The sequence below is a fragment of the Lonchura striata genome, chromosome 7 (genome assembly GCF_046129695.1).
Source record: "Lonchura striata isolate bLonStr1 chromosome 7, bLonStr1.mat, whole genome shotgun sequence".
In the NCBI taxonomy this organism is placed as follows: Eukaryota; Metazoa; Chordata; class Aves; order Passeriformes; family Estrildidae; genus Lonchura; species Lonchura striata.
In genome coordinates, this window is record NC_134609.1 from 8296504 (window position 1) to 8323590 (window position 27087).

Sequence of the window (27087 nt, forward strand, 5' to 3'; positions counted from 1 at the left end):
TCTTGTTTTAAAACTATTATCAAACAGCTACCATGAAAGGCTCTTCTAGCATCAGCTTTCACGAGACAGTAGCTTTTCTGCATGACACAACTTTTTCTATCCCTTACATTATTTAGTTTGTGGGTTTCTGCACTGCTGTTGGTGTTATTCCTCTTTTTAAATTTGGCAAGAAAACCACAAACTCCAAGTTTGGTGAAGCATGTCTTCTTCCCCTTATTGTGAGGGAATTAAAGGAACAGCATTTTTATATGACTACACTTACTGCACCTATTTTGCTGGTTGCTAGAGTTCAACCTAGAAATAAGAACAGAAGTACAAGAGCTATCTTAGCACACTTATCAGGGAAGATCTTTCTCCTGGTATTCCCAACATCTTGAAAGTAATGTTTTTCAAATGAGCATTAGGCAAGAACCTGGCCTACTTTTACGACAGGTTTTGTTAAACCCTTGTGAAGGACACAGTCCCCATAAGGGGCTGCTTAAATTATAACACAGCAGCATTGGGGTTCCTGGGCACAACACCTGAGCAGCCATACCCAGCAGTCGGTCCACTGAAAGGTGGCAGAGCCTCCCAACAGCCTGTGTAACACTGCACACCCAATCAAGGGAAAAAGGCTGTGAAGGACAGCTTAAGCAAAACTAAATACCCACTTCTTACAGCAACTGCAGCTTATCTTCAAGGATGCACAGTAGTCTCTATTAGACTACATGCTGGGAGATGCTTATACTTCTTTCTGTAGAACAGAGCAACAGATGCAGCAAGAGGCAGAAATTAAACTTAAGATGTCCAGCAGTCTTCAAAAAGGTAATGCTGTAGGTAGGGCTTTTTGCACAGAAAACAGCCTGCTTCAGAAGGATAGAAAATCAGTTACACTTAGAAACACAGCACACCTTGAATCAAAGTGAATGAGGAAAGGTGAAATACTCTTTAGGTACCCTAAGTGTCTAAACAACTTAAAAGGCCCCAACTAAATATTTCCCCCACGCAAGATAAGCCTGCTCCCTCAAATCCAACAGTGCATAAAAGGTAACTGGTGATCCCAGCTCATGTGCACAGCACACCTACATTTTCACTGATGCCACGTTCTCTTTATTAAAGCCAAACACTGAGAATGACTTCAGTCTTCCACTGTGGAATGGTAGCTAGCAAAACCAAAGAGATGAGAATAACGTGGTTTCCCTGCAATTGCTTCACCTGAGTTCCACATCTAACTACATTCCCAGAATCAAGCTGTCTTCTGTTTTCTCAGATCTCTGTCATCTACTTCTCTACATATGGAGATCAAGATAACATAGCTACCGTAACCTAAGCATAGTAAAATATAAATGCCAACCTATTGTAAACTCTTGAGCTGTTTCTAAAGGGTAATTGTCATTCAAGTTCATACATGGAGCCAGTGAGGACTTCTCACTGTGGGAGGTAAGAACAAAGGTCATACTTGAGTTTCCTCGTACTGTAAAGCAAACCTGAAGATGCTGTGGAGCAAAACAGATCCTTTGAGGCACTCACAGGTGGTTCTCACATGGAGATTTCTTTTTCTTGAGTTATAAAATGAAGGGATGGAAAAGGACCATCCAAAACCAGTGCTCTTTCTAACAGTTGCACAGGAAATTGGCCAGCATTTAAAAAAAAAAGTTAGAGACTTAATAATATGGAGGAGTTAATTTCTTTCCTTTTTAAATTTTTTTTTCTATTATAAGAGTGACACTGTTTTCAAGGATGCAATATTCCAGACTATGATGCAGCTGTAGCAGTTGAAGTGGAAACAGAAAGCAGTTAAATTCTCAAGTGAATCCAACTTTCTTAAAAATACTTTCAAATTTCTATTAATACACATCTTAAAACCAGAAATGTTTATAGGAAATTTATTTAAATTTAAAAGAAAATTTGTAGGACAACTATGCACCACAGTAATATTCTCACCAAAGTTATTATTTATTGCCAAATTTTTTGAGGGCTTCCTGGACTAGGGAATATTTGTCTCCTCAGTGCATGTTTGAAGACTCCTGAACTGACCACTGGAAGACATTTCTGTGTATTTTGTCCAAGTGGTAGTTTGGCCTGAGAGTTCTAAAATAAGGAAAACCAGCTTAAAATACTACTTGATCCAGAAATCCTAAGAAAATGCAGCTTTGAAAATCAAACACACTCAAAGTTTTCTTAAACAAAACTGAATCAGCTGGCTTAAATTCACATGTGGTTTTCAAAACTGTGTTCATTTTGCTATTCTTCAGTCCTCAATCAAAGATAGAAGGAGGAACACAAACTACAAATGTTTTTAGAAAGGCTAAAATTCAGTGTAATAGTTCAGTGTAATTCAGTGTAATAGTTCAGGTTCTGCTTTCAGCACAAATCAGCCATGAATATGTCACCAGCCATGAAAGCTGGATGTCAAACAATTGAGAAACATCTGGTGCATTCCAGAAGTACAGCTAATGTCATCTGTAATTTTTCAGTTTGGCATTATATCTAAGCATTAACTTACTCTTAAAGGACTAGCAATACCAAGCTTCACCAGAAGCAGAAAAGCCAGCAGCTTATCAGAACTACCTATCTTGGTACTTTCCTTGCATTGACAAAGTTGCCAGTATGAACAATTAGAAACATCAAACACTGAACACTTTACATTACTCTGCTTCACCTCTCTTGCCTTGTTCTTCAAGTCCCTGAAGTCAGTCTTTGGACCACTTGAACTGCTTTTCCTCCCCTTTTCTTCAGGAGGAGATCATCGTGATTTGAAGGAGAGAAAAGCTAAGAATTTTTACAGGCTCCTTGCACTCTTCTTTTGTTGTGTTCATATTTCACTGCTTTTTTTTTTTCTAACTTTTTTTGCTTGTTTTGCTTCACAGCAGGGACATACAGGTTATTACCACAGACACTTGTCACAAGTGCCATATTTAACACACAGTTCTACTGGCAACAACTTCTACTACACTGTTTGAACACTGGTTTAGAGTTGTTTTTCCTTCCATTCTTGACCCCTCACACAGTTTATTTAAATTTCTATCATTCCCACCTGTCCATCTAATAGAAGCTTAGGACCTTAAACTAAGGAGGAATTCTGAAGAGTTAATGCAAAGTAATTAAAAACCACTGGCTTCTGTCCAAAATATAATTTAAAAAATCCAACATAAAGCAACATGCATAGCAGCATTTCATAGCAGAATCTAATACAGGATTTTGGATGTTAACACCCCGTCCTTTGCCAAACACTGGGGGCACTGGGGCAAAGTTGCCCTGCAGAGGCATCTTACTGGAGCAATGGTTTGACTGTGCTGGGAAGAAACCTGCCAGCCTCTGTCCAGCCAGCACTGATTGCAAACAATACTTATCCTCCTACTTCACAAATTGTATGTGTCTTCTTCAGAAGACTCCTATGTGTATCAGAAACTCACAGAGCACACAAAAGATGGACTGTACTACCCTCAGCAGTCTTAATTTTCACTCTACCAGAGCACAAGACATGCAAGGCATCTGCTGACCCTGGGGCAGTGAGCAACATCAACAGTGCTGTCAAGTGCCATCCTTTTTGACACCACTGCTTGAGAGACAGCAGAAGTGCTACCACAAGTCATCTGAAAGCTGTCACCCAAAACACTCTTACAGGACAGATTTTATTTCACAGAAACTTATGACTTAGCCTCAGAACTGTGGGTTTACTCTGAACGACCGCTCAAGACTAGCACTTGGTGTTTTCACAGTGTGCTTCAAAACACAAGCTCATTTACATCATTTCCTCTGCTTTAATTCAGCAGTGCTCCCAACAAGCTTCAATTGCTTCCTGTGCATCACTGCTCAGCACCTGCCCTGCAGCAGCAACAAAAACTCCACCCAGAATTCTCTAAGTATTATTTCTGCAGTTTCTACGGAGAAGACGCAAACACCACACACCAACACTGGGGGAGCAGAAAATCTGCCTGGTTACCGAACTATCACACACAACACACTACAAGCAAAACATCTACACAGAATGAGCTCAGAACCTCTGTACAGCAGCATCTCAGCCATCAGCTTTAAATTTTCATGTCTTCCTGCAATTACACACCTGCAAGGCAGAAACTGTCTCTGGCAACTGGCATTGGAAAAACTATTAGGGTCCTTTTCTTTACACAATTAACTGTGACTAGTCAATACAAAACTGCTGTAGGCTCATATACAGCTTTTTAGAAAACTCAGGTGTCCTATAATTTTGGTTTTCTAGCATTCATCTATTGTCCTGACAAAAAGCACATTAACAGTGCAGACATACTAACCTCATTTTGTGGTTGATGTTCATTTGTCAGAGTTAAGTACAAGAAGCAGGTGTCTATATAAAAGAACCTCATCTGTTCAGCAATTTTACTTGGAAATGCAATAACTGTAAGTATTGTATTTCTAAGCTACTTTTAATTCCTACATGTTCTGCATTGTATTATTTAAACTCTGAACATGTGAGAACCAGCCTGGAGCTACATTCAGCAAAAACAGACTGCTGCTGGTGACAGCCATTAAAGTATGTGGGTAGGACCCATCTCCAGAGGATATGTTAGCCATGAGAGAGTTTTACTTCTGCTCTACAACTGGCACATTGATTTCCTTGAACAGAAATTCCCTCCAGTATGCCGGAGAAGAGTAAAATTACTTTCCCTAGTTTTTGGGAGAATAAGTACTGAAAGTGTCTGCCCACCAAACCCTCCCCCAGCATCAGCCCAGCCATGCCTACACTGCTGAGACAGCTACAGCACTTCCATTCTGCACTTTTTCTTTAGTTGCCAAGTGTGTACTTGTACTCAGACTCCCGCAGGTAAACATTCTTAGCCCTCCATCTATTGAAGAAATGCATTGATGGACATTTTAGGTTATTTCAGGCTGTGGTAGAGGAGCTGATGGGAAGCCTCACTTTTGACAGCAGGATGCATATGGTGGCTGTTGGGTGCTGATCTGTGCTTTCTGGACAGCTGCCCCAAGTGACATCCCTACCAGAGAGCCCAGTACCAAATGGGAAGGATCCTCTGCCAGGAGCTGCTTCACCAGTGAAACACCACCATTTAGTACAGGGGAGGAGGTAAGGTAAGAACAAAAGCCAGACAGACCTGCCCTTCACCACCCACTCACTCCACCAGTGAAAGAATTAAAGGGAGGAAAAGGCTGAAGTAGCTCTGCCCCTGCTGTCACCCACCAACACAGCTGCCAACACTCTCCTCAAATGCACCTCCCTAAGGAGACACAGGCACCCTCCACTGCAGGCTGGGCAGGGAGATGTGCTCCAGAACAAAGGAACACAGAAAGGCTACAGGAAGCAATCAGACCCAAGAGCACCATGCTGGAAAGCACCTACACTGCAGGCAGCCACAAATCAGTAAACAGGCCAACCGCTACAGTCACTTTTTATTACAGATGGAGATGATTGTCTGGAAATAGATTTAAAAAGTACATAGAAGATTTCCTCACAGCATCTGATTTGGATTCTCTGAACTTCACTCTGAAACACAAACTCTATTGATGCTCTTTCCAGAGCTCACATTTGCACTCACAGCTTGAAATAACTTGCCAGTTTTATCAACTTGCTTTTAGAGGATTTGGTGTGCGAATGGAAAGAGCCTTCAAAACAAGTAAGGTAAAGCAGAGATTGTTTCAAGATATTCCACCACACCCCATTTCAGAAATAACTGTGGAGCAAGTGGCCCCTGCCAGCCTTACCATAACCCAGAGCTGCAGCATAGACAGCCCAGTGTCAGCACAGAGAGTGCAAGCTTCTCACAAGTATTTTAGTGTGCCATGTATCCACATGCAGCACCTTCAAGGATTAGGGGAAAAAAGCAGTCTTCCTTTTTCCTTGAATGCCACATCTGTAGTGACTACATACAGTCACTGCAATGATTATCTTGTTACTCTCTTTAAAACAAAATTCCTCAGCTAGCAGTGACCATCAAAATCACCAATTTAGACTATACACACCACAAAGTATTAGATACCCAAGATATACTAAGTTGCATAACTTGCCTGTCTACATTTTTAAGTACACACAAAATATCTGCAGCCTTACAATAAATTTTTTTAAAGGCCTGGATAAAAGCAGAAGCTAGCTGTACCCAAAATGGGCCTCTAAACCAGGGTCTAAACCAGTACCCTATTCAACTACTTTTGCACTGAAAGGCACTCATGACTGGAGGGCTGTAACTTACAGATTTTTTCCTGCCCTCAAAACCAGAATTTTAAAGAGCTTAATAAAAAAGAAATTAAAGATATTAAAGTAATTGCACACTTTCAGATTTTTTTTCATGAGCTATAACATTAATGGATCTGCTGGGCTTTTCTAATCATAATTCAGAATGAAGCTGTTCTGGCAGACAGTAAGAAGTGCCCTTCCACAGATTTCTTCTTACAAGCTGTGGTTCCAACTCAGAAATAAAACTATATTCCCATTCCCTTCCAAAAAGCATTTTATTTCTTTTATAAACACCTTGTGAGTTCTGGTCTCATTTCCCCATTTCCAGCACTAATCTTAAAAGAGCATAATTAGATACATAGATAAGGCACAGTTATTTGTGGTTTGGTCTTTTTTTCTAAAAACAATATGCTCCTGAAAATATTTTCTTCCCAATGTGTCCTTTGAGAATGACTTTTATTATTTTTTTTCAAGTCTTGTACTCTTGAAACCCCTGCCTATTTTCTACATTATTTTTTGCAGAAGCAAAATTACTATGGACTTTTTCCATACTTTTATTCTGAATGGCTAATCCTTCAGAGGGCAGATGAACTAACAAAAAGCCAAGGACATTATCAGTTCCAGCACTTTTCCAAAGCCTGACTTTCATCCCACCTCTGTGATCCTATTTCCGCATTATTTAAGGAGAAAATACTGCAAGTCATGAAGCTTGCTTCATAATGACAGGCTGCTTCAGAGACAAGAAAAATATTGTGCAATTTGTTTTCTGCAGTGAAAAAAACTGACCTCATATTTCTCATACCCACCCTCCTGGGAGTTGAGTTTTATCTCTTTTAAAAGTTCAGGTAATTCTGATGGATTCTTTTTATAAAGAGGTCCACAGAACACTTCTGGCAAGCATGAAGTAGCAGATTGTGATGCAGGGGTTGAAATTCTTGTGCCAAATATGCTTGTGGGTTTTCTTGGTAAGAGACCACAGCTACTTATTATTTAACCATGCCCTCAGATGATATTTCTCACTGATTTGGGAAGACCCATATCCTGGGGTTGGAACATAAAAGCAAAGAATTTACATTCAAGGGTAATTTGGTGCAACTTCTACCACAATATAGCAGCTGTACCAACAGGTTTGGGGGTTCCTTTCTCTCCTTTATTCCTTCCTTCCTTAAGCCTGAGAAAAACGCTAAAACTAAGTCATGGGATCAAGAAGGAAAAGAACTATTCAAGATCAACTAATCTTAATCACACTGAAGTTCTCACATGTTTTCTCCAGCAACAGACAAGCTAAAGAATGTCTATTTGGGCTATACAGTCATGCACTTCAACAACCACCACCATTCCTCCTCCCATGTTCAGCTGCTGATGGTTTAGGACACTGATGCTGTAGCAATGCTCAGTGCAGGTCTCCTGATATTTCTGATAAGGACTCACTGGTAGAGTCTCCCACAAAAGCCTCAGGGTTTAATTGAGGCTCGTAGCTAACACCTCTCTGCAAAACGCACCTACCTCCACTGACAGCTACTGGGAATATTTCCAAACTGCTGTCTTTGGTGCTCCTTGGGGACCCTCTATCTAGCTAATAAAGGGAAGCCAGAAGTTTCCTTCAAACACACTAAAGCAAGATAGGAACTTGCAGCTAGTGCATGCTGGAAAAGAAGAAACTGTCCTACAAGGCCTAGCGTTACAGCCTCCATGGAAAAGAAACAGGGAGAAAAAAAGGTATTTCTACTGTATGACCTTAAACTGAGAAATACTGACTCAGTGTTGAAACAACCTTTCTTTTCTGCAGTTCTTCTGAGTTACCGGAAAGAAGACAATAAAGTTAGTCCTTATCCATCATCTACAAGTTTAGCAGAAGAGATCAGTGTCTCAAATTCCACCTGACAGAGGGACTTGAAGAGAAAAAAGCACAAACAAACAACAAAACCACATAATAAACACTGATTACACTTCACTGAAAACATGGACTATCAAGTTTAAATTTCTACATACTTCGGTTTAAAAAGGTCTTGAAAATTGCAACATCCCCCGTTTCTGCTTTAGCATTTCTGACTTAATTGACTAGTGACAATTACACAATTTATTTTTATGCTCAATACCAAACTCTCACAGTTTGCGAGAGCACAGAATTTACCGAGCAAGAACGCATCTGACAAAAACGGAGATGTAACGAGTAGTTTAAACAATGCTCACCATTCCACCGAGGATAATTAAGCACCCTCATCATCACTTCGCCTGTTTGGGGGTTGGTGTGAGGAGTGGGGGTTTCTCGCGGCCCCAACAAGCCCAAAGGCCCCCGCAGCCAGCCCGGCCGGGCGCTGCCCCGCGCCGCTCCAGCGCCGTGCGGGGGGGCCGCCCGCTGCATCCCGCTGCCTGCGGCTGCACCAACGCGCTCCCAGCACGCCCACGGCCGCCAACACAATGGAAACGCAGCCGAGAGGGACAGGTTCGGTTTATTGTTGAGACTGCGCTACGGTACAACCGAGCGGCCCGCTGTGCCGGGCCGCCTCGTCAGGGCGGCCGGGACAAGCCGAGGCGGTGCCGGCTGCGCGGACCCACGGCCGCTCGGTCCGGCCGCAGCCCGCTCCGGGCGGGACACGGGGCCGGGACACGGGGCCGGGACACGGGGCCGGGACACGGGGCCGGGACACGGGGCCGGGACACGGGGCCGGGACACGGGGCCGGGACACGGGGCCGGGACACGGGGCCGGGACACGGGGCCGCTGCCCGCGGCCGGGAGGGCTCGGGGGCGCTGCGCGGCACCTCGTACCGGCGGGGGCCGGGAGCGGCGGGCAGTGGGGGGCGCGGGGCCGGGAGGAGCGGGGCAGCGGGAGGGCGAGGGGCCCGGCGCCGCCGTACTCACCGCGCGGGCCGGCGCGGAGCCGCCTGCACTTCCTGCGTGCTCGGAAATGAGCGGGCGGGACCCTCCGCCGCGCCGCTTAAAGGGGACGGGCCGGCCGCCCCCGACCGCCCCCGGGGCGGGACCGGGTCCCCCGCGCAGTCCCGCGGGGGAAGCGGAGCCGCCGCCGCCGCTCGGCAGCAGGGAGGGGCCGCGGGACCGCGCTGCGGCTCCTCGCTCCCCTGCGGCGGGGGCGCGGCGCGGAGCGCTCGTCCGAGGGCGAGACTGCGAGCTGCCACCGCGCTCCGCGGCCGCCGGCCGAGCCCGCAGCGCCGCGGCCACACCGAGCGCGCCCGGCCGCTCCCGGCGGCTCCCGGCCGCTCCCGGCGGCTCCCGGCGGCTCCCGGCGGCTCCCGGCGGCTCCCGGCCGCTCCCGGCGGCTCCCGGCCGCTCCCGGCCGCTCCCGGCCGCTCCCGGCCGCTCCCGGCCGCTCCCGGCGGCTCCCGGCCGCTCCCGGCCGCGCTGCCCGCCCGGACAGTGACCCTGAACGGCCGCGGCGCTGCCCGGCACCGCTGCTCTGCCAGCCCCGCAGCCCCGCGGCTCGCAGAGGTCCAGCGGCACCACAGGGATGCTGGTATCTCAAGTGTTAGCAAAACCCTGAAATTGTCATATAGCCTTTATGGTGGAAACAAGAAGCAGAATTTACCAGTAATTATCTTCTACTTATCCAAGTGTTTATGTACAGTTCTGTATTTCCAGAAGAACATTTCATTACACTATATTATTTTTCTAATTATTAGTTTTCTGCAGGGCTTGACCTGAAAAGAAGCCAAGCTTGGGAACTCATGCAGCTTCCAGCCACGCACATGAATGGTGGCTTGTAGCAGTTTAAAAGGGTGAAGCTTGGGAAGCAGGTGAGGTAGTATTGGCCTTCCACGTTTTTGATCCAAACGTTTTTGATTCCGCTCATCAAAAACAAGAGAAAGCCAGTAAAGGCTTATTAGGTACAGACCTGCACCCCCTAACTTGACATCACTCTGCTGGATTGCCTGGGACTGCTCACCTGCCTCAAAGGCAGGCCCTGAGGGCTTTCCAGCACAGAGCCCCAATGGTCTGAGCAGCAGAAGCTGCATCCTTTGTCACGTTACTGCTCTTTTGAGATCTGTACCCCATTTAGCACAGAGCAGCCCTTTGTCTTCAGGCAGGCAGAAACCCATTTGTTCATAAATAGCTACACTACACAGCATGGGAGGGGGGCTGGGTGTCCAAGGGCCAGCCAGATCTGTTCAGTCTAGATTTCAAGCCCTCAGACAGCAAAGGTCTTTCCAGGGAATACCTTTAATAAACAGGCAAAAGACACTTGGCTGGTGTTGCCATCCATCAATCCAGATACTTTCCTATCCATTAAAACTTGTCACAATGCTAGATCATCATTTTAGGTATCCCTCAAAAACATACTTAAAAAGTATATTCATAGAAGAGAATTATCAGAAGGTTTTAAATATTCACATATGCACTGCTCAAACTAGGTAAATGTGGCTTTATTACTCTTAAAACAGTATGTAAATATACTATTTTAAACCTGACCTCATGCAAAATTTCAGTATTGCATGTTACAATGACGGTTGAACATCCCACTTGTCATCTTTGTTGTGGATAATGAGCAGGAGTTTAGTAGACACCGACACACTGGAGGCTGTAGTGTTCTGTAGACATAATATTTGTGAATACAAGAAGATAACGGAATGGAGATAACTGAAATGACTGATTTTGTTAACTAACCCTTCATTCTGACAATGCTGCAACACCCACTGGTTGGCCTAGAGAGCAGCCAGACTCTGAATATTGTTCTTCAGGTTTCCCAGGTACCACCTTGCTGCACATGAGCTTCTTGCTGCTATGTGGAGAGAGCTATACAGGGCCTTCCAGGGGATTATACACAGAATATTTTTTTTTTCTTCTCTAAGTGCTCTCTGCTTACCAGAATTTCTTCTCTCCCACAAAGCTTGTTCTTTTCCAGACTGAGAGAAGGAAAAAATAGATTTCTTAACCTCTTGTAGGAGCAACATGGGTATTCATAGTCATCTCTGTATGAAAGGTCTACCATGTCAGGAAAAATGATGGGTTTGCACTGATGTTGCATATAGTTTCCTGATTCTTCTATCAGAACATGCTGTTCTAAGATTAGATATTCCTTCATAACTCAGACCTGTATTTATGCAGATAGATGTTATAATTCCTATTTGGTGTTAATCTTACAGGCGTACAGAGGAATTCCCACATTGTGTGTGAATAAAGCGGGCAGTAAAACATTTAGGAAATATCTGTGTTTTAAGATACAATTCATTTCAGCATGAGGATTTTCTTAGACAGGTAGTTGCAGACCTAGCATCTGAGAGCAATAGTATATATATTTATATATTTATAATTTATGTGTCTCAGCTTTGAATTTTCCTAAAATATTATTATAGGATGGTTATTTAGGAGACAGACTTTAAAAATGTTTCCCTAAACTTTGCTAAACACTGTTCCTAAATTGGTACAGTTGGAGAAAAGGAAGTGGCTGGCTGGCAATAGCTTATTCAAAAAAGAAGCGTTTTCCAGAACAGCATTAGCTCCAGCCTCTAGTGGTTTTGGTTTTCTTTCTCATGCTTTTTTTTTTTTTTTTTTTTTTTTTTAATAAAGCATATGTGTGGCCTGGAGGGGAAGAAACAAAAGAAAAAGAGAAAGAAGAGCTAATCTGAGAACAAGATACCAAAGTGAAGGAGTAATGTAAATGAGGCCAAAGGAGAAAAGAAAAAAGGCAATCTTTCAACAAAGGATATTTTTGTTCTATTAACCTCTTGAGCCGAGGTGAAACATGCATGTAGAATAAGAAAAATGGTCCATTATTTTGCCTGAAAATTCTGAGCTTTAATTGTCAAACAATAGTCATTAGTTTGCCTTGACACAAGGCTTTTTGTCAAATACCACAGCTCAGCTTTACTGATGGCACAATTCCAACATGATCCCATGTGAAACCGCTTTCTTTTTCCTTAAGTGTTGCAAATTATTTATAACAGATACTGAACAATGCATGCAAAATCATGAAGAAATTTTAATAGCCCTAAATCAACCCTCCTACAATATTTTATTCATTGGGATTTATATCCCTCAAAATCCTCAAAGTTGCACTCTGTAACCCTTTGTCACTGCTGCTGTCCAAACGAATCCTGTTGCTCCGGGCAGTGAATCGGGGTCTTGGGAGAGGCCGTGGCTTCAGCAGAATAACTCACGCCTGCCTGGGGCAATGCCAGGCTCCCCCTCAGGCTCTGCTGGCAGTGCTGCAGTGCCAGCACCAGCTGGGGCACTGAGAGCCCAGTCCAGAGCTTGCTCTGGAGCTCTGAAAGGACACAGACTTATTGTCATCGTGGGGCATCAATGACACAAGTTACAGGTGCTTGGAATGCCAGGGTATTTTATCTCGCTGCTTTCAGAAACTGGAATAATGCCTTGATTTGCCACAGCTTTAGGAGAGACAGCGCTTCTGTACCAACATACCACACAAAAATCTTCCTGTATGTATTGTTACCATGCCCTTTATTTTGCACTGAGCAATATTTCCTTTTTGTCAATGCCTGGTTTTGGCCTCTATGTCTTTGAGTGCTGAAGGACTACATTTTTTCATGTAGTGTTTTGGGATTAAATAAATAGTAAATCTTTGGTATTATGATGTACTGATTTTTGGATTCAGAAGCATATAATTTATATAATGTTTGGTAAATGAACTGCTATGTGTTGTTCATTTCCTGTTGTTTTGGGATCACATTTGCTAAATTACTTCCTTTCAAAAATTCTCATTAGAAAACAGTATCAACTGACTTAAAATTTATATAGAGTCCTTTCATACATTAAAGCAGACTAATTCATGAAAGACATTCCTTATCATAAAAACAAAATCAATACGATCACAGCTGTAAGTGAATGTAAATAAGATTTAGTTTTATCTACTATCTGAAAATGCTTTCTTCTGATAACAGAAGTGCTTACTGCAGTCCACTTGCTTTTTTCTTTGAATAGTGATAGCTTAGCATCTGGAAAAGTGTATGGAAGGATAAATCAGAATTTTTTTGATACAATCTCTTCAAATTACTTTTTCTCTTTGAAACCAACATATAGTTGCTGTTAGCAACAAATGTTTGCCAAGCTTTGTGACAGCAGCAAATGGATTGTGGAAACATTCCTGTACCACCAGTACAGTGTCACTCTGGCTGGTGCCATGGGGGAAAAGGAATACAGAAGAGGACAAGCAGGGAGCTGCATTAAATGCCTGGGCTCTGCTGCTGCTCCAGCTGAGAGCAGCAGGCAATATTCTGCAGTGGTGGCCGAGCATTTTTCCTGGCCACATGGCCTTATTTTTCCTGGCAGGAACAATGGGTTGTGTGCCCACAGTTCCACTGCTCACTTACAGCTGCACCACGGTATCACAGCAGTAACAACATATATGGAAAGCAATCCATGTAGGTAGTGCTGGAATTCTATACTGGTTTATTTCTGACTATTCCAAAACATCTTTGCTATATAGCTTCTGTCTAATAGCACCAAGAAATGCTGTAGGCATTTTTCTAAAAAGATAAGAAAATTTTGTCACTAATACATGACGGCAAAGCAGTTGTGAAACAAAGTCCAAGCAACCAAATTTCTGTGCCTATAATGTAAAGCAAATAGGAGGGGTTTGACTGGAAGATTTGGTGTTATGCAAAACATACTAAAAAATTACATATTCTTTTTTTTTTTTTTTTTTTTTTTTTGCGGGGGGGTTGGCTTTCTTAACCTGATGTGCTTCATATTTTACACAAAATACTCAGCATATCAGTATTTAACATTCATTACTGCATGATCAGGTGTACCCATTGAGCCTGCCCAACAGTCAATAAAACCACCACTACCTTCCACACAAAAAAACAAAACTGTAGAAAGGCACAGTACAGAGATGATCATCCATGCTGACAGTTTAGTAAACAGTTAGTACCTTGTTCATTGTCTGTACTGTGCTGCTCATTGTTGGCAATATTTTATCTACTCCAGTTTAGGGTTTGGATTTTTTTTGCTAGTGTTATGACTTGTCTGTCACTGCCCAAAAAAAGATCTCTCTCCATTTGAGTAAAAAATCCAGCCAGTTCATAAAACAAATTGTTTCTCTTGTTTCTGGTACCATTCATTGTTGTATATACATCATTAAAATGTTTTTAAGAGCAACATTTGTCATGTTTTTAAACTCCTCCCTTCCATAAAATGGCATGGAAGTAATAATAAAATCACCTACTTTGATTTTATTAGCAGTACTTTACCAGTGACTGAAAAACTGTCGTAGGGCTGTAACAGTGCTAAAACAGGGCAAAAGGAAGGTTCCCTTGTCAAAAGAAGCCTCCTAGGTACCACAGAATACCAACAGACAACCAGAAAAAAAATACCGTACCTCAGTTGAGCAGTTGAAAATACTTTGTTTAGATTTTCATGGAAATTGGCATCTGTTCCTATGGTGCATAAAAGCAGTGGCTGATTTTGGCAAAGTGTTAAAGTATGCTGTTGAGACTTCACTATCATTATCATTATAAAACCAATGGGTAAGGATGAACTGATTTGCAAAGTCAGGATCAAATGTCACTGCATTCCTAACAGTCTCACAAGCTTCTTTTTAATTGCTGACTTGTTTTATCTTTGTTGGGAAAAAGTTTTGCTAATGAGCATCTTACAACGACTCACATCTGTTGGTAAAATGAAACTCCAAATCAAATTAATTCAAAGCAAGATTTTACATTAGAAATGCAACTCCAGGAGAGCTGAACATTTTGAAAATCACTTGAATTTTTTCCCACTCCTTCTCAAGAGCAAGGAAAATGTGTTCTTGCGTCTCCTTTCCTGTCCCTATTTTTAGAATTAGAATGAGAAAGACCTGATCTGCACCCCATTTAAATTATGGAATATCAAGTTCAGAAGTATTTACTAGATGGAACTGAATAGTTATAAATGACATTCCTATTTCAGTTTCATTCTCTTTTTAATTTAAATTTAAAGAATGTCAGTTACCAGTTCTGGCACTATGCTAGACAAGCAAGGATTTGCACTATTTTAAAAAACAAATAATATTTATGAGAGGATAAGCACAGAGATAAAATGTTTTTTTCAAACTGACTTTTTATGCAACTTAAGCATCTTAGAAGCTATGTGCAAGCTATGTTTAAATTACTGATGTAAACTCACAACATGAAGAGGTTCATTACGAGTGCAGACACATGCAAATTGTAAAATTTGGCCACGTGTAGGAGGTGGAAAAACATAGCTTAACTTGTGAATGCTAAAATGCTGCTGATAATTTTATGTATGTTTTCTGCTCCCCCTGAGCTATGCTTAAATCTTGTATGACAAGTGTAGACTTGCTGCCTTTCATAGCAATAAAGGTACTATGTGCTACTCATATCACTGCGTTTCAAGGTGTAATACCCTTGAACAGTGTATTGCCTAGGAAATACAATTCTCATTGGAAATCCTAACAATTAGAAGCAATCTCTAGTTTAAGGTCTAGCATTTCAAAGCATGTATTTCATATTTTCTAGTATGAGGAAACCATAATGGAGACTCAGTAAGCAAACATAATGGATTCCATAAACATTATTTGTTTGGTTACAAAGCTGTCTCTGAGGGTAACCTGTTGTAACCCGATTGCTTACTTTATCTTTGTGCATGTAAAAATGGGGATCAATATTTTATAGTATAAATAAGTATTCCCCACAGTATTTCTACAAAAACTCACATCATCTGTTTTTCTTTGATATTTAACAAACTGCCACAGTTCATTTTAACAAATGATCCTAGAAGAACACCACCTCTAAGACCTCCAACAACGTTTTAAAATAAAAATCCCTATAAGCAGCATAAACTTCATGCCCTTCTGTTTGCTGGCTAGACTCAGAAAGCCTCTGCACAGGAAGAACAGTGAAGTAGGCAGTTAAATGCTTTCCTGACCCGATGCTAAAATCTCCCTCAATTATTTATACCCTGTACCAGAAAGAATAATTCTTGTCTTCTGCTGACACTCTTGACCACACAAAAACTATCTTGGAGAACAGTTAACCCTGTTTGTTTCTCATTGGCTGGTTCTCAAAGCTCTGTACACATTTAAAAAAAATATACTATGACTCTGGTATTGATCTCCTAGATCTTTTCATACACTTTTCTCATACTTCAATCTTTACAATGCTCTTCCAAGCTTTTTAATCATCTGAAGATGAATCCTTACTAGTTTTCTCAAGGAATGAGATCAGCCCCCTCTCTCAGCCTCCTCATCTGTCCCATCAGCCACTCCTTACTTGGGATTCCACCCTTTTGACATGTCCTTTTCCAAGAGACAAGAATTTATTCTGAATCCTTTTTTGTGAAATAATCTTCAATAAACAGATATTATTCTTGTTATTGGCAGCAGTTTGGAAAAAAAAGTAGGATGAATGTATCCTACTAGTTAATTGATTTGCACTGGGCTATAGCTTACACTACATTACATTCTCAGAAAGACAAAGTGGAGTTTTCGGGGGTTCTTTTCCCCAAAACAACTTTCAAATATACCTAAATTTAGGCAAGCAAGATTCTTTGCAAACCAAATGCTTAAAATATATAGTAATTTTAGTTTTATTAAAAAAAAAAAATACTTCCATCCTTAAGCACAGTAAATTCAGAAAGGAAATTGCATTGGCAGGAAGCTATGAAAGTGGCACATGTTCCAAACAAAAATCAGGTTTCACTTCAAACTCTTTCAATCAGGATAATGTCAGGAAGGAAAGCCCTGAACAGCTAAAAAGTTATATAAGGGCTTAAACAATAATTTATGTGACATGCTGAGAGAAGAAAAATCAGACTAGGAACTGCAATGACAGATACCCAGACTGAGGCTGAGTTGTTCAGGATTTCAAATCTATAGTAAGTATAACTGCAATGCTCTTAAACTGTTCTCACTATTTAGATTAATCTGTAATGAAAAGTGAAATCATATGAAAATGATTTCCACATGAAAATGCTTTCAGGTAACATTAAGTTGCATTTTTATGAATTGTGCCTTTTTAACCCAAATAAGGAGCTAATTATTTCTGATGAGCTTAAGGGAAGGTGTACTCACCTATCCTCAGGCAGGCAAAATGTTTTTACTTAACTTCAGAACATTATCTTTGATAATGGCTCAAAGAAAGAGGTTTCAGCAAGAAATTTGTTGGTTTATGATACATATAACCCTTTAAAAGACCAGGTAAAGCCAAAAACAGTATAAAAAGAGAGAAACTTTTAATTTTCTCAGAATGCATTAGGAGTACTTAACTATTGTAACTCAAAGACAGAGGTTGCTGTCCCAAGGTTTAGAAATGAGAATTACAAAACACAGCTTAAACTAATGACTCAGCTTTACTGGAGAACTTGATAAATACCAAAAAATATTTCATTCATTGTCTCTTCGAGGTATAAATCAGAAATTTATTTGTGCTTACCTGTTCTCTGGTGTCTAGTATTTCAATCTACAGACTGCTTCTTAACAAGTAAGTTAAAATGTTGTAGCAAGAATGGGTACATGAGGGCTATTGCTGCTTTGTCCACATTTTGATACTGCCCTTTGTACTTTTGCTAGCTGAATCTTGGGATATTGAACTTTAGACCTGCAAATGTCTATGAGTAATATATTTATGAATGATTCCATTAACTTCAGAAGGACTACTTAAATTTTATGAAGTTAGATGGAGAGGATGTGAACAGCTAAGGTTTTCTTATTAAGATTTTAAGTACTTGCATAAATTTTTAGAGAATGACTCGGTTCTTTTTCAGGAAGTTTGCCTGGGCTGGAAAGACCAGATCATTCATCACATTATGGCCCATCTGCACTCTGTTCATGGGGAATATTGCTGGTGTTACTTAAGGGCTGGTGCTTTTGAATATTATCTCCAGTATTTTGTTATAAATTTACCACTGTAGCTACAGTGAGAAACAACACTTTCAGGTAAGCTGAGTTTTGAAACAAAATACTTCAAAATTATAAGCCATTTTTTGGACTTTCAAAAAATATAGAGTAGAAATATTCTTTTTACATGTATTTTGAAGCTTGTATTATTCATATAAGACTAATGCTAAATCAATAAGGACTATGAGCTTGCCTTTACTGTATGTTTTTGAGAATTCCTAAGGTCCAGTTGAGGGTAACATAGAGATTCATGCATATTTTGCATTATGAGTTGTATATAAGATCCCCATCATTTAAATATTATGTACCTCATATCCATGGGATAATATTTTTAAGAACTTCTACTATATGAACCAGGTTAATGTAGGAAAATTAAAATTTGCAAGTTCACATTAGATTTTCTGAGTATCCCACCTCTGGAAGTTTGTGAAAACCAATATTGCAATGATTTCCTTGTGCTGCTCTAAGGACTGTACTGACATGTGAGATTCATGCTCTCCCCCATCTGTCACAACTCAAAGCACAGATCAGGTAAACCATGTCATTTCTGCAGATATTTAGAAAAGGTTGGCAGAAATTTTTAGAAAGTTATTCCCTCCAACCTGTATATTTAGGTGAATCATTTGTTCCCTCTGAATTAACTTTCCTCAGGGCATCCAAGTGCTTAAGTATTTCTGGCACTGATGGAAATAATCATCTGTTGTATCACTTTTTTCCCATGTGGGAAGTACATTTACTCTCCAAAGAGGAACTGAAACAAAATTGTCACCATTTTGACTAGTGGCAACACAGAACAAACAGGAAACACTTCAAGGGAAATATTTACCAAAATAGCATACACAGAAGACATAAGAAGCTTTATGAATTCATATTATGAATGAATACTTAAAAGCAATAATCTATTTCTTGCCAACATTCATAAGCAGGAAAGGAGTCAGAATTAATTGGATTAGGAAACACATAATTTTTCATTAAACTGTGCTTAATGCAGGTAATTGTGCATGGAAACTGTAATTATGGGCCATGTATGTGTTTTATATGCAGGATCTATGTCCAGTAGGATAGGTAGCAATAACTATTAGTGAAATTCTCACACAAATTAATGGTTGAAACAACACTGACTTATGCTGAAAGTCTAAAGTACACACTACTCCCTGCCTCTGCTGGTTATTTCAGCATCGCTTACTGTCCCACTCACCTACTGTACAGCAATGTTGTCACAGGGCTGTTGGATTAGACACTGGGTGTTTCACATCTCTCAGCTGCATACTCTTGCTGAAGATACTGGATAAAATTGCATTTTTCATTTAAGGAAGAGAAACACCCAAACAAAACCAAGAATCTTGATGCCTTGGGTGCCCATGGCAAGTGAGGAATTCCCATTACAGACATAATATATAGGAATACAACTAGACAAAGCATCAAGTTACCACAATTTTTGTCTCATTTTTGTAGATCTCTCAATAGAAAAAACAGCCCATATCAAGGGTTTCATTTTCAGTGCCCTTTGTTTTCCAAATATGCACTCTGACAGTCGTGTCATGCCAATGAAGATCACCGTGGTGTCACAGCAGAGCCCCTCCTGCATTCAGAGCTGTGTCTCTGCTGTACATAAGCATTACTCAACATTGCAAATTCTGTGCCAAGGAAAAGCTGCTGTGCCTACTGCTTGTCCAAAGCCAGGACAGGATCAATCCAACAGGGAAGCTCTTTCAATTCCAACACACAGCTTCATATCCCACTTTTTGCAAAATGAAAATCTGTGTTCAGGTTTTGGCAGTCTGACTCAAGACCATGCTTCTGAAATCACAGACTTTAATGGAAACATAAAGTTGATACACAAAACAACATCTGAAAACAGATCTGAAACATCTAAATTGGACTGTGACAGGAGCAAGCTTTGGTAGAATTGGATTATTTAGAATAACCATCACAACGCTAACAACGAGTCACTCGGGATTTACATCCCAACATTTGTAGCAAATGAAAGGTTACCCTTAACCATGGTAGATTACAAATAAAGACAAAAATAGTGCTGATCATTTACTCTTCCACATAGAACATGACTCACAGTCTGATTGTTCTCCCAAGTATCAAGTCACTTTTGTAAGGACATTTTTATATTTCACCTTAACAAATTCCAGTGACATTTGCCTTGGGCCATTTCAACAGCAATTTCGCTGTGCAACTGTTTATTTGTACTTTCAAGGTAATAGGTTTATTTGGAATTATGTTATGGCAGCGTCCTGTGCATGGCAGTATATGCAATTTGGAGCTGAGAGGAGGTCTCCAACCCACTTAACAAGACTGCAAACCAAATCTCTGTACTTGAGTCTCATCTGCAAAAGATGTGCTGAGGCAGAGGACGTCCTGTGGCAGAGCTGCGGAGGGCTGAGAAGGCTACGTAACTTCAGGCTGTGAAGGAGTTGGATGGCTGGTTCTAAGGGCAGCCTGCAATAATCCCACAGCCAAAGAGGCAAAAACTCTCCCACCATGCACACACAGAAGGGAGGAGGGTTGTCAGGAAGGCAGAAGAACAGACACTTGAAATGACAAGAACCTGCTGGAGGAAGAGACTTCCCTGAAGCCTGAGGTGACCCTGCAGACCCACTTCAGCACTGCAGGCTGGAGAGGGAGGACCATCACGTCAGGAGTGAGGCTGGAGCTGAGTCAGGCAGCCCCATCTGCTCCCTGTGTAACAACCAGCACAACTAGCAGAGGTGACAGGTGAGAGTGCACGGGACTCTCCTCTCTCCTCTGAGAGGCACAGAGAAACCCACTCATCAACCTGACTGATTACCAGAGAGCTGCAGCAGGCATGTCACCCAGAGCCTCCTACAGTCTCCTGACATTTGCTGCTGTTGTTTCACGTGCGCACCAGCGATACAGCCAGGAGTGCTCTGAGGAGAACCAAGGACATTGCAGATCCCTGGGAGTGGTGCTGAGGAACTCAAGTGCTGGCAGCTTTTTCATCAGTCCTCCCTGTCAAAGGGAAGGGCTTTGAAAGGGCCAGGTGAATCTGGCAAATCAGCAAATGGTTAGGGGTCTAGTGCCACAGCCAGGGATCTGGCTGCTTCTGGGGACTCATGTTGAAACCTCCTGGCCTGGTGGAGTCTGATGGGGACTCACCTGCCAGGAACAGCCAGAGCATCTCTGGTCGCAGGCTTGCCAAGCTGGTGAAGACTAACACTGAGGTTGCTAAGAGAGGGAATCCTCAGTCCATTCCAGTCCTACTCTGATACCAGTATCAGCAAGGGATGCCCAGAGCCTGGAGAGGGATTGCAAATCAGCAAGAGAGAAGCTGAAGTGCTGTGCAAGGGAATTCCAGCCATTCCTGCTAGTAAATCTGCTCCATCAGAGGCCCAACTTAAAGGCCTTTATGCAAATGCTCGGGCATAAACAAAAGTAGCAGGAGACTGTGCACACCTGCAGGGCTGTGAGCTTACTGGCATCGGGTATGTGGTAGGATGGCTCCTATCACTGGAGAGTTGGAGTGGAAGGATACAGGCCCTTTAGGAAGGACAGGCAGGGAACAGGAAAAAGTGGTGTTGCCCGCTATGTCCATGACCACATGGAGTGTTTGGAGCTGTATTGGGGTTGGATGAGGAGTTTATGGCTGAGGATTAAAGGGAGGGCAAGGACAAGATGTTATAGTGGGAGTCTAAGGCCACCCAAGCAGGAGATGAGAGCCAAGCAGATGAGACCCTCTACAGGCAGAGGTGCTGCCTGATATTCACAAGCCCTGGTCCTCCTGGGGAACTTCAACTATCCCAATATCCATTGGAGGGACAACACAGCAGGGCATGAGATTCTTCTCCAAGTGACAGAGGAGTAAACGAGGAGAGTTGCTATGCTGGACCTTGTTCTTTCCAATAAGGAGAGGCTGTGAATCTCAAGGGCAGCCTTGGCTGCAGGGATCATGAAATGATGGACTTCAATATCCTCAGGCCAGCAAGGTGGCACACTGCAAGCTCACTAACCTGGACATCAGGAAGGCACACCTTGGCCTCTTCAGGGATCTTCTGGGTAGAGTATGGGATAAAGCCCTGAAAGGAAGAGTGACCCAAGAAAGCTGGTTAATAGTCAAGGATCACCTCTTGTAAGGTCAAGACCGATGCAACAAAGAGGAAGCCAGGCAAAAATGTCAGGAGACCCAAATGGATGAACAAGGAACTCCTAGACAAACTCAAACACGAAAAGGAAGCCTATGCTTCCCCCACAGAAAAAGAATGAAAGCAAGGACAGATAGGCCAAGAGGAATACAGAGCAATTGTCCAAGCAACCAGGTTAGGAAGCTAAAGCCCTGATAAAATTCTATCTGGCCAGGGACATTGGGGCAACAAAATAAATCTTCTACAGGTACATCAGTGAAAATGTGAGACCTCTCCAGAATGAAATGAGAGACATGGTTACCTGTGGCATGGAGAAGGCTGAGGTAGTCAATGCCATTGAGTACATTTTTGCCTCAGTCTTCACCAGCCAGTTGTTCAGCCACTGAGGCCCAAGTTTGCAGGAACCCTTTTGCTGAGGTGGCAAAGGCAGGGACTGTAAGAATAAAGAACCACCCACCATAGGGGAAGATCAGGTTCTGAACCAGCTAAGGAACCTGAGGGTCCACAAGTCCATGGAACCTGATGACAAAATATGGAAAATAAGGTGATTGGTGACAGTCCACATGGCATCACTAAGGGCAAACACTACAAACATCCTTCTATGACAGGATTACAGTGCTGGTGGGTAAGAGAAGAGTGATTGATGCCATCTACCTGGACTTGTGAAGAGCATTTGACACTGTCTTACATATCTTACATCCTTGACTTGCAACTGGAGAGGCATGGATTTGATGGATGGACCATGTGGTGGATAAGGAATTGGCTGGATGGTCACGCTCAGAGTTGCTGTCAACAGTTCAACATCCAAGTGGAGACCAGTGAATGAGTGCTGTTCCACAGGGGTCAGTACTGGCACTGTTTGACACCTCAGTCAGCATTGACAGCAGATCGAGGGCACCCTCAGCAAGTTTTTCGATGACACCAAGCTGTGTGGTGCAGCTGCCACAATGAGAGAAAGGATGTCATCTACAGGGACTTAGAAAGGCTTGAGAGTGGGCCCACACAAACCTCAGCAAGTCCAACAAGGCAAGACAAGGTCCTGCACCTTGGTCATGGCAATCCCAAGCACAAAGACACAATGGCTGGAGAATGGATTGAGAGCAGCCCTGGGGAAAAGGACTAGGGAGTATTGATTGATGAGATGCTCAATATGACCAGGAAATATATTTTTACAGCCCAACAAGCCAGCTGTATCCCAGGCTACATCAAAAGCAGTGTGGGGAGCAGGTCAAGGACGGCTTTCTCCTCCTTTATTCTTCTGAGACCCAACCCAGAGAGCTGCATCAACTCTGGCATTCCCAGCAAAAGGACTTCATGGACCTGTTAGAGCGAGTCCAGACAAGGGTCACAAAGACTGTCAGAGGGCTAAACACCTCTCCTATAAAGACAGGCTGAGAGAGTTTTGGCTGCTCAGCCTGGAGAAGAGAAGGCTCTGGGGAGACCTTAAAGCAGCCTTTCAGTACCTAAAGGGAGCTACAGAAAAGCTGGACATGGAGTTTTTTACTGGGGCATTTAATGTTAGGATAGGAAAATGGTTTTAAACTGAAAGAAGGCAGGTTTAGGTTAGATATTAAAAATAAGTTCTTTACTGTGAAGGTGTGAGGCACTGGAACAGGCTGCCCAGAGAAATTGTGGATGCCACATCCCTGGCAGTGTTCCAGTCCAGGTTGGATGAGAATTTGAGCAACCTGGTTTAGTGGAAGGTGTCCCTCCCCACAGCAGAGGAGTGGGCCAGTGGGGCAGGGAGTTGAACTAGATAACCTTCAAGTCCCCTTCCACACAAACCATTCTATGATGTTACTCTTCTATGAATTCAGTCTAAAAATCCTGTATAGCCTATTTTTAACTCATAGAATAAACTATGATTGTATGACTGTATGTTTTAACATTACTAATATGGAAAGTGATGGAATGTAAATGTGTCAGATGAACATTCTTGATTGCCATCAGTCTATACAGTTTATCTTGTATCAAATTTATCTCCATTGTGCTAAAGGTAAGAGAAGTTAAGACTAATAAAACAAATTCTCTTCTCATTAAGACAAGACAATACATTTTACAAGACTTCAAATGTTGAATCTCAAGTCCTCTATTGAGTTACTAAATGTTTTCTTCCAAACTAATATATTGGCTTTGTTAGTGCCAACATCATTCTAACACTTGTAATTTGATAGCAAGTTCAGTCATCTGGGTGCCTGATACCCTCCTCCCTTCTATATAGTTTTTGTGCTTCCTGCTTAGATTGAGTGGTTGTATGCTAACAGCCACTATAAAAGTAGCAGTTCAAGTACGTTTTATCATCCCAGAACACTGTAACACAGGATGGTTAGTCTAAAAACCACTGAGGATGAAGTACAAGGCCATTTGCACTAAGAAGTTGCCAAATGGAACCATATGCAAACTGGCAACTTAGAAAGAAGTACCAGAACTACAACTCTTATCCAGCTTGATATGTTTTCTGAAAGAGGAGAGTACCAGTTATAGTCTTCAGCATAAATAACACACTTGAAAAACTACCAATAAAGGGATTTGCCAATTTGAAAGTTAGTTGTCGATTGTACAAAGAACAAGTCAATGGACTTCCCACTCTTTGCCTCCTTGCTTTCCTCAGGAGCCCATTACCTTTCACAAAGAAAATTTTAGCTATCAAACTTGTCCATAAACTTTGCCGCTGAGTGTGAAACCATCCAGTTAGCATATACACTATCATTTGCATATCTTGAAAACACAGAGTTAGTGCCATCGAATCTTGTGAGTGGAACGGGACTCTCCTCAGGCCAGTTCGGGTATGACATGCCTAAAAATGAAAACAGATAATTTTTTCTGCACTGAAGAACCATAACTTCATGTGCAGACAGTAAGGCCCTTGGCAAAACTCCCTTCAATACTTTAAGCCAGCCCACTGGATTTTGTCCCAAATCAATTCATATAAATGAAGTTTGAAATCCCTGAAGCAGAAATTCAGATGCAGGCAAAAACCTGGATAAATTAAAGTGCTTACTCAATAAAAAATTTTGTGCATGCATGCACATGTGCATAATAAAAAGCTAAGAATTGTTCTTCTCATAAGCCTCCAATTTTCCATAATTTTATATTTTAACACTCATGTAGCAATATATTGCTTTGCAAGAGAAAGTTCTTGCTGTACAGGAGATGCTCCAAGAATTAATAAACCCATTTGGGACAGGATCCAAAGTCCATTTTAATGATAGAATATTTCCATTTATTTAAATGGATGATTTTCCTTTGGCTTCAGTGAGGTTCTGGGGACATTTTCACACCCCCACTAGGGATCCCTGCTTAATTTCAGGAAACCCCAGGAGGGCAACTGAGTAAAGTCCAACAAAATGCTGAGCACTCCTGTCTTGATTCAGCATTTAAAGTTGCATTTCAGGCCTGTAATTATTTGCATAGAGTGCAGTAACTGTTTCTGTGTTTAGGCACAAGTGATAACCAAAATGGATGCAGAGTGCTTAGCACCATGTTGATTCAGCTGTGCAAACACAGAATCATAGCAGGGTTGAGATTTTCAAACACAGAAATCTGATTCTGTTGCTTATTAAGCATTCAGCATCTGACATCAACCTTGTGGCAACTTTTTTATGCTACTTCACTAAGTGCCCCAAAATCAACATGAGTTGAGAAAACCTAATGAAGAAAATAATAGCTAAGGTATAGATCAAAAATAGACCCAAAGCCATGTATTAATGGCAACTTTTAAACTAAAAGATCCAACTTTTCAAAAGTCATACTGCTTGAAGAATGAAAAAAGTATCTGTGATGTTAGTAAGTATCTAAAACCATGTAGAATATTTAATCAGAAGACAAAATATAGGAGTTTTGGCAAGAACCATTTTTACTGTCCATCTCACCATCACAATATGAAAGCGTATGTTCTTTTTAAAAACACTTGCTACATCATTGAGTCGAGGTTTAGTACTAACATGTTCATAACAAATCAAAGGACGTGAAAACAGATGATATTTTCAAAATGCCCATTGTTAATTAAGTTTTCAAAGGATTTTACATGTCAGTTTAGTCTGTATATAATATTTATATACAGTACTTCTACCTTCTGTATATAATAATCTGTTTTCATACTATGATACATTAAATACATTTCAGCTTATAGATCCAAAATGTACTAATAGCAGCTGAAATTTAGACATCCTTCTGAATAAATGAAAAATGTTGCAGATGAGTCTTATCACCGAGTTATAGCAAAAAACAGTATTAAAAAAAAAGTCTATTGCTTAAATTAGAGGTGCAGAATCTAACATATTTGAAATGTTGTAGCCTCCCCAACAGGATAGTTGAATTAGATACTCATTAGTATTTTATGTTTCCCCTGAGAATACTTCCCTGATCTTTTTTTTTTTGCTTTTACTGTACGATATCTAGTCATTTTACTTATTTTCACATCCTTTTAAAATGTTTATTTTAGACACAGCTGCAAAATGACTAAAGGATGGATCCTGATGCAAACTTTGACATTTACCAAAATAAAAAACAAACAAACAAACAAACAAAAAACCCCAAAAAAGCTTCCAAGCAAATTTTGATTGGCTTCATTCAGACAAGAAACACTGTAATGGGGTTACAGAGTCTGAGAACAGTGCAGAAGAAAAATCAGCTTTTTTTGTGTGTTGCTAGAATCTAGTAAATGCATGTGAAATTCTACCATAGAGTTTGTTTTCAATCCATGTGGAAGGGAGGGTTCGAGGGAGGGGAGCATTATTACAGTCCACGAGAGGTGTCTCCTCTTCTGAGAGCCCATCATCGTACAGTAAGGAATCAGAGGGCGTGGAAGCTGCAAGGTCTAAGTAGTCCTGAGAAATTAATACATAAAAAGCTGCATTAATGCATGTGGCAGTTTGGGTAAAAACCATAAATGTGCACCTGTTTTCTTTACAGCAAGGAACTACAGACCCACTGCATTAACCTTTCTCTAGAACCTCTGGTACCTGAGGAGGCTCTGCTTTCCAGCAGCCACAGCAGCTCTGGAAGCATCTCA

The 27087-nt window shown here is 41.6% G+C and overlaps 2 protein-coding genes and 1 long non-coding RNA gene across 4 annotated transcripts in view; 1 reads left to right on the top strand and 2 right to left on the bottom strand.

Moving 5' to 3' along the window:
* The window catches only part of CSGALNACT2 (chondroitin sulfate N-acetylgalactosaminyltransferase 2), a 31975-nt gene extending 22872 nt beyond the window's left edge, over nt 1-9103 (bottom strand). Inside the window, exon 1 of one of the 2 annotated variants that reach the window (XM_021526664.3) lies at nt 9012-9103. The gene's annotated coding sequence lies outside the window, so the exon portion shown is untranslated. Of the gene's footprint in view, nt 1-8341; nt 8495-9011 lie in introns of those variants that run through there. The other variant, XM_021526665.3, reaches the window with a different exon arrangement.
* Nucleotides 8444-27087, top strand: part of LOC110468616 (uncharacterized) — a 38288-nt gene continuing 19644 nt past the window's right edge. The window contains exons 1-2 of the long non-coding RNA XR_013340256.1: nt 8444-8594; nt 17829-18000. This is a non-coding gene — a long non-coding RNA (uncharacterized LOC110468616). The remainder of the gene's footprint in view (nt 8595-17828; nt 18001-27087) is intronic.
* The window catches only part of RET (ret proto-oncogene), an 84817-nt gene continuing 77489 nt past the window's right edge, over nt 19760-27087 (bottom strand). The window contains exons 19-20 of the mRNA XM_077784562.1: nt 26755-26902; nt 19760-24870 (exon numbers count right to left, since the gene is read on the bottom strand). Of these exons, the coding sequence (XP_077640688.1) occupies nt 24713-24870; nt 26755-26902 (306 nt within the window). The 3' untranslated portion in view covers nt 19760-24712. The remainder of the gene's footprint in view (nt 24871-26754; nt 26903-27087) is intronic.